General features: G+C 48.7%; 2 protein-coding genes across 2 annotated transcripts in view; one reads left to right on the plus strand and one right to left on the minus strand.

Annotated features, from left to right (window-relative positions):
• Positions 1-512: 512 nt before the first annotated feature.
• ZC2HC1C (zinc finger, C2HC-type containing 1C) lies at positions 513-2644 on the plus strand. Its single transcript, XM_009319490.1, has 2 exons — positions 513-1745; positions 2378-2644. Exons 1-2 carry the CDS (start codon positions 513-515, stop codon positions 2642-2644), a joined length of 1500 nt encoding a protein of 499 aa, XP_009317765.1.
• A 4164-nt stretch (positions 2645-6808) lies between these two features.
• Positions 6809-13885, minus strand: part of NEK9 (NIMA-related kinase 9) — a 31956-nt gene continuing 24879 nt past the window's right edge. The window contains exons 16-24 of the mRNA XM_009319491.1: positions 13800-13879; positions 13305-13413; positions 12602-12763; positions 12031-12201; positions 11753-11812; positions 10991-11181; positions 10592-10756; positions 9697-9909; positions 6809-9285 (exon numbers count right to left, since the gene is read on the minus strand). Of these exons, the coding sequence (XP_009317766.1) occupies positions 9163-9285; positions 9697-9909; positions 10592-10756; positions 10991-11181; positions 11753-11812; positions 12031-12201; positions 12602-12763; positions 13305-13413; positions 13800-13879 (1274 nt within the window). The 3' untranslated portion in view covers positions 6809-9162. The remainder of the gene's footprint in view (positions 9286-9696; positions 9910-10591; positions 10757-10990; positions 11182-11752; positions 11813-12030; positions 12202-12601; positions 12764-13304; positions 13414-13799; positions 13880-13885) is intronic.

The raw sequence follows: 13885 nt of genomic DNA on the forward strand, positions 1-13885 counted from the left end.
AACCCCGCCCGCCCCGCGCCGCCGCCCGCGGGGCCGGCCTGCGGCCTGGGTACCTGACACGCTTTGGGGGATATGGTAGAACGAGCCACGGGAAGATTGTACTGAGCTTTATCGGGTGCCTGCGTGTCAGACCTGTGTGTCGCACTGGTGGATCTATAATGCCAAAACTGAAGGGAGACGTTACGGAAAACAGCCTGGGGAGTATAACAATTTCTCTGGCAGTACAGCATATTTCTGCTGCTACCATGATGAGACAGGGCTTAGACAGAAAGCAAAATAAAAGCATATCTTATTTCTGGCTGCACAAATGATTGGGACTGGAAGAGGCGGCATGGGAGCTCCCTAGATGGAAGGAACACAAAGATTTACAGAACCCTGAAAAGTTACAAAAGCTTTGCTAATATTTGTTGTAGCCTCCAGGTGTATACTGTTAGGAGAAAATTTGTCCAGTTTTGGATAAGATAGTCTGTAATGACTCTGCTTCTAACCTCAGGCTCTTTCTCAGGCACTGAATGGCTTTGTTTCCACCGGTGGATTCTGTGGTGCCAGCTACTAAGCTTGTTCCCAGTTCCCAGCTGGAACACCAGAAGAACAACTTTCAGCATGTACTCATACCTGACAAAGAGGAAAGCTTAAAGGATCTCTATACCCGAAAAAGCCGAAGCTATTCGTATTCTCTTTTTGCAGAAAGCAGTCAACACAGCTCCAGGCACGGAGGCTTCTGTTCAGCTGGACTGCAGAGCAAGTATCTCACCAGCCAGACCAAGACTCTGCCAGCTAAATCAGTAGCCCAACGCAAAGAAGGAGTGGACCGTGCATACCCCCTGAAACCCATTTTTCACCACAAGGGTGTGAGTGTTCCAGCGGTCAACACAGCACAGCTCAGAAGTTCCCCATACAGGGAGGAAGCTCCAAATAGTAGGCCTGGCTCAATGAGCAAAGGGAAGCCTCCAGCAGGGAGGCCTCAGCTAGATGCAGTGCTCTCTCCTTGGACAGCAGAGCCTAAACAGTCAGCCTCCCCTCTATACAGGAGAGAGCTGGCCTACATCCTAAAGTTGGAGGCAGATGGACGGAACCTGGAAGAGGAAATTCGAAAGAAAGAGGCCCTCCTCAGAGAGAAGCTGAGGAGAACAAAGGAGGAGCTTAGGAGGATTCAAAGAGAGAAGGAGCTTGTCGAGGCAGAGGAGAGAAGAGACAGAGAAGTGGAGAGGACCCATGAGCAAAAGGCCGCAAGGCGCCCTGAAGAGAAAACTTTCAGAGTTGCAGTCAGGCCAGGTGATGGTGGGGGGGTCTTTGGTGGGGCGCAGTCTGCAGAGGCCACTATCCCCAAACCTGGCACCACCCTCCACTCCCAAGAGCTGGCTATGGGGAAACTCAAGAAGGAGCGGCTGGTGGCCAGCAACAGCAAAATTCGAGGCCGCATACCCATGGAGCGTTTAGCCTCATGTTCAGAGCTGGCCCTAAAACATCGCCCTTCTCCCTCTGCCCTCTTGGACAGAGATTCTGGTGACCACCCGTCCACAGAGGTGCTGTACATGCAGGCTGCCAGTGCTGTGGAGCCGGGGGGGCTCGGACAGTGCAGCTTCTGCGGACGTAAATTTCTCTGCACCAGGCTTGAGAAGCACACGAGTATCTGCGGCAAGAGCCAAGGCTCCAAGAGGAAAGTGTTTGACTCCAGCAGGGCCAGAGCTAGGGGCACAGAACTGGAACAGTATCAGCAGCGGAAGAGCTCAGAGAGGCCTCAGGTAATGTGCAGTCCCTTTGCCTCCCTCGTTCCACACCTACTGCTCACGTTCCTTCCACCTTGACATCTAATTCTGAAATGCGAGTGCCTTCACGTGTACAAGAGGCTAAGGGGTACAATCCAGCTATCACCTCTGAAAGGTTCTTGCCAAATGGATAAATAGATCCATTTAAAATCTAATAGATGGGGGGCGGGGGTCCTAACTGACTTGTCTTTGTAATGTGTAGTCAGGGTGCAGACTGGGTCTGCCGCAGTAAAGCTCTGTGACACCAGGGGCTGCAGGGAACTGACTGAAAATCCAGGTGGTAACAGGCTATTAAAACGAAGGCAGTGGAAACATGCAGCTTTGTTCCTGCAAAGCAGCAGTAGCAACCCAAGGGCTTCTTGGGCCTACTGCTTGCTTTTCTGGTTATTCTCAAGCTCTAAGTATTGACGTCTCCATCAGTATTTCCTTCAAATCCTCTTTGGTGCTGGTCTTTTTGATCCCCTTTGTGGGACTCGGCTTCTCGGGGAGGGTTTTACATCAACAGGGAACGCCCAGGGACGGGTGATCTGAGTTGGACTCTGAGCATAAGACTGAGAATGGAGGCTGACGGTGGTGCCAGTTGCTCTGACTGCCTTTCCCTTCTGCAGAATAAGCCACCCAGAAGGAACAACTGGAGACAGAAGCACGAGGTTTTCATCCAGACCCTGCGCCAGGCCCGCCAGGTGCAGCAAGTCCTCTCCAAGGGAGGGAAGGTGTCTGACTTTCCCCCATTGCCCTCCATCGAAAACCCAGACTACGTTGCCTGCCCCTACTGCCGACGCCGATTTGCTCCCCAAGCAGCTGAGAGACACATTCCCAAATGCAAAACCATCAAGAATAGGCCCCCACCCCCACCGCAGAGGAGGCGCTGCTGAGGCGGTGTCCAGCTGTACCTGCTGCTGTGATTCCCTGCCTGTTTTCTGCCAGGCTTCCAGCCACAGACGCTGGCGCTTTCCCTAGTCCAAACACTGGCTGTGAGTGTTCAGCTTGTATGTACGGCAGGTGAACAGCTCAGGACACGTGAGCAGAATACTACATACTTGTGTACTCTGACCTGTGCCCTGGGCTGCCCCACGTGGGGTGCCCCTCTGGGGGCCACTTCTCCCATCCAGTGAGCTCAGCATGGAATCTCGGTGTAGGTGTAAGGCTGTCACTCTTCAGTCAGCTGAGCAGGGAAGAAAGGCTGTTGCTACAGGTTGTCAGCAGGACAGCAGGGAGGAGCAAACCAGCCATCAGAAAGGGGCTGTTCTTCAGGATCATATTTTGCCTGTAGGTTAGGGAGGCTTGGGCTTTTTTCTTTTTTTTTTCTTTTTTAACTAGTGGTGTCTGATTTGAAGATAGCTGCTCTCCTTTAGCTCATCAGTGGCTGCAGACTCAGGTTTTTTCCTTCTCCAAAAGCACAGAGTAGTGCCGTTCATGAGAAGAGCTGGGCCAAACAGAGCATCTGCCTCTTGTTTGCTCAACTGCTCTGTAGGTGCAGATGTTCACCCCTGAACGTGCTAACAGTGACAGTGGTTCTGGCTGGTGTAGCATTCTTACTGTAGCTACCTACAGAAGATTGGTATGTGAGAGGTTCCTTGTTTTTTGCCATAGAAAAGACTCTATACTCTTCAAAACTATTTAGCATTTAGACAAGGCATTTGGAAAAGTCAGAGGGAGGGGAGGAAGCCATGTAAGCAGTTAACTTTTTTGCAGCACACAGACCGCTGTGTTCTTCCATCCTTGGTATCTGCGCTAGACAACAGGATCCAGAGCTGCTGTTTGGTCATTGCTCATGCTCTGTCTTATTTGTTGTAGCACTGTTCAGTTGAATAACGAAAGCTGTGTATGTAGGTTTATTCCACGCTTGTCCTGCAGCAGCCCAAGAGTTTATTTAGATGCTTTTCTAGAATGCTGGTGACAATGCTAGGGCTACGTCTTACCAGCTGAAGACCTGTAACATTACCATTTAGAAATCCAGTGTGACATTGTTTGAATTAGAAAAGGAGAACTGGGGGGAGTATTACTAAGTGCTTCCTCAACACAAGAAGCCCAGGATCAGAAATTCAGGGGGTTAGAAAAGCTAGCAGTAGTAGGCACTTACTGTTTGAGTCTATATGTCAACTCGTACATAGAACAGCAGAGATAGATACTCTGAACCAGCCAGGCCCTTGAGGCAACAGAACAACCATCCCAACATGTTACTTACTACATGCAATAGCTGGGACTCAGAGTCAGGAAAGGGAAGAAGAAGAAATACTTAATTAAAGAATAATGCCACACAAGATTAAAAATAGGTCATGAATAAGCTCAGACTGGAAATAAGGTTTCTAACCAGGAGAGGAGTGAGGTCATAGAAAAACCTTCCAAACAGATTAGCACAGGCAAGGAACCTACAATGTTTCAAGATGGACTTGGAGAAGATAATAGAAGGGAGCATGTGGCAGGAGTTAGAAATTAAGAATCGTGATACAGAGCATTTGTTCCTATCTCCAGGCTTCTTGTATAAAGTGTGAAGAACAGATCAGTGACGGTTCTGTGCCTCAGTTATCACTTTCAGGAGTGGAGAAGGAGTTTTCTTCCCACGGCAACCTTCCCTTGATTCCTAACTTGGCTTCTGATATCTTTTTTTTATTCTTTAATTTCCATCCAGAATGTTTTAAGAACTGCTACAGCTAAAAAAATCCAAACACCCCCTGCCCCCAGACAGTACACTAAGGAACTTCACATCAGAAAACCTGTTAGCTGTTTCACTCGTATGTTCAGGGTTAAATCAACAGTTAGATTTAAGATAAAAAAACTGGAGTTTTCCTGCAGGCCAAGTTGCTAGGGACCTTTAAAGCATAGGGCTCGCACCTTTCCTTGCATCATCTGCTTATTTTCATCTTAGTTGCTGTAATGGTAGGTAGTTATGACGAACATATACCCCTCCTTCTGCTTTCTTCTCGAGATGTAAGGTAGTTCTTGGTGATTTTGGCCTCATGCTAAAGGTCTGTCTTTGTCACACACTGTTAAAGGGTCTTCTGGGGGAAACAGATGTCCTACAGACTCTTTTAGAGAATCATCTGCTTATAATTGGTGACAGTTCCTGCACATTTCTAAGTCAGTTATTTTTCCAGATTCTGATTTTTAATATATTAGACTAGTTCTGTTGTGTAAAAGTTGTTTTAAATGGTCACAGAGTGGTTTGTGTTCTCAAAGTAAGAATGACTACTTTGTATGAGAAAGTTGCAACAGGAAGCAAACAAGGAACAAAAAAATCCAGCAGCTCCTTTTGCAAGTCCTTCAGTAACATAGCAGCAGCTCATGGGAACCTAGAAAAAGTGACTAGATTAAACTGGACTGGTCAGAAGCTGAATATGAAGAAACACTCCAGCCTTCAATAGGTGGACCAGACTCCTGAAAGAGGTCAGAGAGCTTCTGCCCTATAGATACATGGGCAGAAATCTCAATCCCTTGGCACGGCCTAGAAAAGCATGAAGGTCCTAGAAAGGGTCAGTGCTGCACTGTGCCAGCCAGGTGTAAGTGTGTACAAACCTAGAGAGGAGAGAAAAAATAGACTTGAAACAAGGGAAGATAATTTGCTATATCCAAATTGATTAGAGAAGCAAGACCAATGCTCTAACTTCAGAGCTTTGAAATATAGGATAGCAAGAGGTGACAAGAGGTAGGAAAGGGGTAAGCTTTATGCTAGCCTCCTTGAATTAATGAAAGGTTTAACTGAATTAAACAAAGAGTAGTTCGGAAATTCAGTACCACTGCCTGTCTTGTATTATTAACTCCGTTTCCCTTGCACTATATTTTATTGACTGTTTAGTGGACCCTTAAGTCAGCAGAGTGCAAATGGTGACTGGGGTAGATACACACAGAAAAGCTTTTGATACTGTAAAATATATCCATCTGTTGGGGACTTCTCAAGTGACAGGCAAATGGCTAACACTGAGATTGAAACTGTAGATTAAACAAAAGTTATTGAAATTAAGTCACCAGGCTTCATTTGTTATCTTAGGCTTCATTTGTTATCTTTGTTTCGGAGCTAACCATGGGCAGTTCACCCCTCTTTGCTGAGCTATTGCTTCAGGTCAAGACAGACAGCAGTATCCAGAAAGTCTCTGATAACTGGTTTAAAACTTAGTAGCAGTTTAGCCAAAGCATCAGGCTCAGCACAGAGATCTACCCTGCTTCTTTGCTATCATGGTTAGTGTTGCCCTGGCACTACTCAGGCTATGTTATTCACGCCAGCTCAGCTTCCTCTTCTGCTGCTGCAGTACAATCCCCCTCCTCAGAGACGTGCTGCATTTTCAGTATCCAAATCTCTGGTGAATTTTAAATCTTTAACCCAGCTCTGCCTCTCAAGACATTTCACAATTTACTAAAAACCCTGATAAAAAGTGACAGGCATTAAGTACAGTGTGCAGGAACAGTTGGCCGAGCAGGTGTCAGGCAGGTTCTCGCTTCTGTAGGCCTTAATGCTCAGTAGAAGCTGTTCCGAGAACCAGGTACTTCTTCTCTTTGAGCCTCTCTTCCTGTTACTCATTTCCCACTTGGCACTCAAACTGTTGAAATAAACACACACACAAGCGCCCCTGACGTCACTAGGAAGAGATGCAGCAGCAAGAGAAAAGAGTTTTGTTGTTTGTTGTTTTTTTTTAAATGAAGGGGGACAGAACCTGACATTTTTTTCCCCCATAGCAAAGAACCTGCAAGCCCCTTGGCCCTCTTTCTGTAAGGAGAAAAAAAAAAAAAAAAATCAACAGAATGCCATGAAAAAAAAAAAAAAAAAAAAAAAAAAAAAAAAAAAATTGTCCCTTAGCTCTAGATGGAGAACCAGTTTGAAGGCAGTAAAAGTGAACTCCACAGTTCCAAGCAGTGAAGTCCGTACAAGTAAGGCTTTTCATCATTATTGCAGTTTTGTTCTCATGACCAGAAATAAGCAGTGACAGAATTGTTAAAGGAGATCTGTTCTTGTGAGATTTTCATATGAGCCTTAAAGCGTGGATACTACTCAGGTAGAGGTCATGAAAAGGGAAGGAATTTGACCGAACTGGGATTTTAAAAAAGACAACGACAAACTAGTTTTCAGCCAGAGTGTCAGAGCAGGCATAAGTTGTGTTCCACTATAACAACTCGGTAGCAATACTAGCAGGAGACCAACACATACGGAGCTAGCACTGCAAGAAGGGGAGAAGTAAAAAGGGTTTGAAACTGCTCAAAGGCACTTCTACCCACTTGCCCTTCCGTTTTCAGCCCAAGACGAAGGTGCTGGCTTTAAACTGCTTTTTTGGTTGCATAGCTGGCTGGTGTGAAATCTGTGGTCTGTAACAGGCACAACCTGGATAGCGTGAATCCTCTAAGGCACATATGAGATTGTGGAGCACAGGGCATCCTGTCAGGGACCCTAATCATCCACTAGATCCAAGGGGAATCTAGTCTGTGCACCTAGCTTCCCAACTGCAGAGCATTGAGAAATGAGGATAGCAGTGCACTGCAGGAGAGCGACTCCCATCAGCTTGGTGCTTGCTTATTGGACATGGCTCAGGCTCAGCTCTTCACTCCTCAAAGGCACTGCCGCAACGTGACCAACTCAATCATTTCCAACCGCAACAACAACCCTCAAGCCGGGACCCTAACCTGCGAACCGGCTCCAACGCACATGGGGGAAAGGAGAGCAGAGTCACAAGGGCAACCAAGTGACGTGGCCACGCCAGGGTGCCCGATGCTCACCACCTCCCAGGAGAGCTGTCCTCCTAGCCTTCCTTCAGTAATGATGGACGGGCACTCCGGTACGATCCTTGCCCTGGACACTGCGCTGGAGAGACTGCACTTGATTCAGCTCCAACATACTAGCAATAGGCACCAAAGAAGTATTTAAGGAGTATACGTTACAAGCAGAATGGTTTGGCATCCACCTCTAGAGACAAATGGGGAACGCTGGCTCCCCCAGCACAGTCTCTCAAAAGAAGTCTAGGAGAGGTGATAGGATATCCAACTCCAATAGACCTAAGGCAATTCTAGTGACATGCCATTGGTGGGGATGGTTTAAGCCCAATGAAATCACAACCCCACTCTCACAGCAAAGGTGAGAGGGACTCAGGACTCCTTGGAGGCTTCACGTAAGGCAGGGGAGGCTAACTGCTCCCAGGGATCCTACCAATCCCAAAAGCTTAGTTCAAAGTCAGTCCGCTAATAAATTTAAGGGGAATAAAATTAACCTCATTCTCTAACAGGAAATGAGGAAATCTTGAGAATCAGACCATGCCTCTTCCCATCTCCAATTTTCTTGGGAAAGCCTCTCGCTTTTAGGAAGAAGGTGAATTCTGGACAGAGACTTGATCATTCATGGTCATTGGGGAAGGCTGCATCCTGTGACAACGGCATTAATGACCTATTCTGGGTAGGAAACTGCATTCCAGCTTCATCAAAACACTGAGTGGAAAAACACTGATTCTTCCCACACCCACACAGAGCGTGGGCACCAGGGGCTGAGCAGAACAGAAGCCAAGCAGGGAGAAGCTATGGGCTTATGCCAAGAAACCAGAAGCTCTGGCGCCCAAACCAAGTTGAAACAGCTGGAGCAAGAAATGGGTGACTTAGTCTGAGGCCCAGACGCTTGTCATCTGGTTGGGAAGCAGGTGGTCTGAAACTGAGAACCAGAGATCCCATCTCAAACAGTCCCTGCTACTGCTATTGGAAACAACACCTCATTCACTCATCTTGGTGCATTGCCTGGAAGTTGGAAAGCTCTAGGCACCCAGAATAAAGCCTTTAAACTCCGTCTATACAGGCCACCGGACACAGCCATATGGCCAGAAGCTGTGCCTCGAGGCCAGGGACATGCTGTCTGCCATTATCTCCCTAACAGGAAGATCTCCACTGCCTCCAGAATGAGACATTCTCTGCTCCCTCTGCCCCTGAGCAGAGAGGAGCAGCCTCACCGGCTGGGCCTTACCATGTGGTAGGGAGAGGATCCTAGTCCTTCACCCCTCTGAAGTGAAAGTGGCGAGTCTCAGGGTTCAGCCAGCTTCAGTGCAAGACATGTCTCCTCCTCTCATCTAGAGATGCAGTGATGAATACTGGGGTCCCAAAGGCAGCTCCCAAGAAGCAGTGAAACAATGAAAGGGCCACAAGCCGCTACTGGAGCCATCGCCATAATGGGGCCGTTCTGCCTCACGTGCAGAATTGACAGATAAGGTACAAAGAGGAGCTGCTGCTGCTTCAATCACTGAGCTGGCCTAGAGCTCAGGGGCCCTTCCCCTCTCAAACTCACTCCTAGTTCATATCAAACGTACATGGGTGCTGCTCTGGAGCCTCCGGCCTCGCTCCTTGTCTGCGAGTGACCTGAAGCCAGGAAAGCCGCTCTCTGCATTCGGTTAGTGTGCTGTGAAGTTAGATGGATCCCAGTGGGCTCAGGAGACTAGAGGCTGGAGCGGCACGAGTCCGTTCCCAGGAGACACCAGGAATCTGAATCCAAGTCAGGTTTTGGATCCACTTCCACCTCCTCTTTGGCTGTCTGTGTTCCTTTGGAATGAACCTCCACCTGCCAAAACACACAGCAGTTATCCAAACAGCTCTAGGACTAGCTGCAAAAAAGCTAAGAGCTGCACAAGGCACAGTTCGTATTCTCCACAGCCATTTGGGACTCTCCACGACATCTGACTGCCCATTCCTTCTCACCAGGAGAAATAAAGGGGAATCCTAGGTCCCTCAAGGACTGGGCTGTCCTCACAGGAAACTGTCTTCTTGGCTTCGTTCCTGTTGCTACTACCAGAGCCTGCATCAGCAGTTCAAACAAGAGACAGGCATCATACTCAGTCCCCCCCATTCTGCTCTAAGAGAGATGCCTGTTAAGAGCTGCTTTCTTCTGCACAGCCTCCACAATCTATGCAGAAGCCAGGATCAGTGTAGTGAGCCCTGAGCATGGATGTGCACCCAGGTAACGGGTCCTCACCTGCTGCATTCCCTCCGTCCCCCTGCAGAACCGCTGGAGCTGGGCACTCAGACGAACGGTTTCCTGCTGCAGCTTCTTCTGATCATCCAGACACTGTAAAACCAGGCCTCGGAGGTGCGTCACCTCCACTTGCAGAGCACTGCACATGCAGCCCGCAACAGGAGACGCGGCCTTCCCTTCACCACACGGCAAGGTTGGACTCAGGCAAGTAGGCTGCAGAGACACGGAGGGAAGTCAGGCCAGGTTTGAGTGCAAGGCCAGGAATTGTATATGCCACAAGAAGAAACCATGCACAGAAAATGTCACCCCAGCTCATTTCTTGACTTCTCAAACTTCTAGAAGCCAAGGTCAGCAAGCTACTAGTCATTACATCTTCAGTACAAAGCCACTAACTTCCTCCTTTTTCTGGGAAAGCTGCTCCTGTCTTCCTATTACCAAAATCCATCTGGTTTACCCCCCTTTCCCTAAGCCTGGGATCTGTGCCTCCAAGGGGACAGAAAACTCCTGGAATAAGGCAGTCTCACAGGTTGTAATTTCTCAGTGATTTCCTATATCAGTTCTTCCTATCTCACAGCAATTTCTGCTTTCTAAATTTCCATCTTCTGCCAGGCTTCTGGGCCCTAGGCTTCTCTTTTTTTTTCGAATTGCATTAACCGCATTGTTCCACAGAATCAATCTCATTATTTTCAGTCTGACCAAGCCCCAGCTTTGTGTTCCAGATTCCTGTAAATTGTTCTCTTTGCAGCATCATCTCTGATTATCAACAGCCCTGTTTTCCTCACCCAGATGAATTAGGCCAATCCAACACCCTCTTCTCAGCTCTCCCCATAATTCAAACATTGCCATTTATGGTCCCCAAGAGCTCTTGGCCAAGCATTCACTTGGATAATATTACCCAGGGCTCCATTTTGGGCTTGTTTAATCCAACAGGTTCCTCAGAGGCCACTTTGAGTCCTTGAAGTTTCTGGTAAGGGAGAGTCTCCTTCTCAGGCTCTGAAGATGCCATGCTCAGAGGAAAGGGGCTGTCAGGCATGGGGATGAATTCAGCGTTCTCCAGCTCCTGGATACACAAAAGCAGCACTGTCAGGCCTGCCTGCCTTCCTGCAGCTGACTTCATTTCCTCAACCAATGCACCAACACCCTCTTGTGGCAAAAAAGGCAGTGAGGCCTAAAGGGTTCCCTGCACAGCACAGCTCCTGGAACCTTTCAGAGCATCCCTTAAAGGTGGAAGGGGCCACTCGCTTTTCCCCAGACTAGGTCCCCATTTTAAGGCATTTCTGAGACACCACATTACCTTCCGCAGCCAGCCAGGGCAGGAGCTGCTGTCAGCACTGTTGCCTCCCTTAGCTTCTGTGGTGCTGATCCAGCCCCCCAACTCGCGATCTGCTTCCATGGTTCCCCGAAAGCCTCCACTGGGATTGGGGGTCTCCGCTTCCTGTTCATTATCCTCTTCCTCTCCTCCTCCAGTTGTGCAGCTCTGAGCCACTAGCAAACAGGAGTGAAAACTTTATACTTTCCCCACCTCTGCTATTCCTGTTACCAAACCCCAGCTGGAGCAGAGAAGATGCAGAAATTTGGGCTGTATGGTCACCGTGAGAGCACATGCTAGCGGCATCTCCCTCAACATCTTATCTCCTAACTCCCCGCAGGCCTCCCGAAAAGGGCTTGTGTGCAGCAGTCTTTTGCACTAAGCTTCTTGGCCCCAGCCCTCCCACAGATCCAAGAAACTGGACTCCATCTCTCCAGCAGCTGCCCCATAGCCCCCCTTCCCTTATCAGCTCCCTTCAGTGAATTCCTCTCAGCTTTTCCTTGTCAAATTGAAGTTCCTCATCTACAAAGGCCTCGCTGCATCCATGTTGTTCCTCCTGTTTCAGTTCTCTCTTTCCCAGCTTTGGGCCATCCCTTCCCATGCATGGCACCAACTAGGTTTTCTCCCTTTGAACTCTTCTGTGAGGCCTTTAAACACAGAGAAACCATGCTGCAGGACCAAACTGCACCCACTCAAACTAACCACTGAATGGATTTAAACCACAGCTCCCCAGGGCAAGTTGCTCACCAGTACCAATGGACAGGCCACTGCTGTTGGATCGGATTGTTTTAGAGTTCAACACCTTTTCTGCAAGAAGAGAAGCATGCTTTCAGTTAGAGTACCACATGGAAAGCAAGACAACTCCTACAAAGGCAAACAACAAAGCCAATGCTGTAGGCCTAGAGCTCAGAGCAGCTCGCCACATTCCCCCACAGTAACCCAGGCAGGGTTTACAGTCTAGGTCCTGGCAAGCAATACATCATCATAACCAAGATCCCAAAATTTCATCCTAAACTTACACTTACCAACAATGATGATGGTGTGCCAGCCACGGCACGACAGGTCTGGAACGTGATGCAATGATCCAAATATTGGCCGAGGCCACGAGGTACAAATATCCGAGCCATGAGCTCTCTCGGTCGATGTCATTGCCAGACGCCCGTTCCCGCCGTTACCCCAGGCAAAGATATGGTTGTCTGAGGAAAGAGAGATTCGGGAGCTTCAATTCCCTCCCTCCCTCTCGGCCTGTAAATGCTACAAGGACCGCAGCCTCTGCTGTAACCGCTATCCCAAAGTAACTAATCTACCAGCTCCATTTTGCCAGTGGGAGAACAAACTGATAACAAATCTAACAGGCAGCCACCAAGCCGGCACTCCACAGCCCCAGGGACAGCAAATGCTTGGCACTGTACTAACAGCAGACAACTAACAACAGTTGGACAACTAACAGGGCCAGACAGCCCCAGTCTAGGAGGATTTCTTTATTTCAGTGCAGTGCTGCGGGGGTGGTCTAGGAGACGATCAGTGGGAGCCAGTTAACCACCCTGCAGATCTAGTTCAAAGGAACCCACCACAACTTCGCAAAGACCCACTCACCGTCAGTAGCAGCTATGGTGAATTCATCTCCACATGAAACCCTGATCACCTGCTTACCCCCCAAGGGGCCTCCCAGCAGGTTAATTCCCAGGTGCTTCTTATAGTCCCCAACACCAAGCTGTCCGCACTTGTTGGAGCCGAAGGTCAGCAGGCGGCCTCGCTCTGAGAGGAGGAACGAGGAGACAGTCACAGCGAGGGCCCAACTCTGGAAGCAGCCATGCATGCAGAGAACTAGCAGCAACAGCCCATGACCAGGAAGGATTCTGCTGAGAAGCCAGCCAGGCTGGGAGGGGACAGTGCCAGCCAAGAGGAATGGCTTCAGCCTGGAAACACCTCCCCAGTTCCTTCTCCCATTGCTCCCCTTTTCTGATGCTGCGGGCTGGGACTCCTCACAGCCCTCTGACTGGTGTCACTTGGTCAAAGCCTAACTCGATCATAAACAATTCCTCCACTATCCCAGAGCATGATTCTTCCCCAAACTTTTTTTTCCCTTTAAAAAAAAAAAAGGAAGGCTGACCCAGAAGCTGATGATGCTGCTTCAGCTGGCCAGGAGGCAACACTGCTGAGGAACAGGAATCCTGTAGTAGGCACGAGCCCTGCTACCAAGAGCACAACCCTCAATGTCAAGGGCCAGGCTGAAAGGGCAAAGCTGATGTAAAGTGATCCAGCAACCAGTATTCACTTCTTAATACATAGGGCTCACCATCAATGGAAGCTGTGTGTGTCTTCCCTGGAGAAATGGTACGGATCTTGTAGAAGGACAGCTGCTTGGCCAAAGTAAGCGAAGTGGCATATGGCACCTCACAGTACGTCTGAGAAAAGACATGTGGGTAAACACAGAGTGAAAAAACACACATTCATCAGCTAAGACCTATTCAAGCAGGTCTTGGCAGACCACAACATTAACCTAGACAGTCCCAACACGGGTATGGTAAAGAACTGACAGAATCCATGTCACTGGCTAAGTCGACCTGAAGCAGCTCGCTATCTGTTTCACTACGTCAGATCTGACATAAGCCCACAGGGCAGACAGGAAAACCGAGGAACAAATTGCCTTTTCCCACAATTCCAGTATCCATTGTCTTGGATTGGAACTAACAAATTGGCACAAAGCTAATGAACGCTTTGTCACTGTCACGGGACCTCCATTTCCCCATATACTGCTGGGAGCTGGAGCCACAGACCCAAATGCACTTACATCATGGTTGATTATCCCTGATGTGCACTGATTCAGGCCCAGCTTGTTGAACTCGTTGAGTCCACATGCCAACACTTTGCCTGTCT

Source organism: Pygoscelis adeliae, unplaced genomic scaffold, assembly GCF_000699105.1.
Source record: "Pygoscelis adeliae isolate BGI_AS28 unplaced genomic scaffold, ASM69910v1 Scaffold71, whole genome shotgun sequence".
Classification (NCBI taxonomy): Eukaryota; Metazoa; Chordata; class Aves; order Sphenisciformes; family Spheniscidae; genus Pygoscelis; species Pygoscelis adeliae.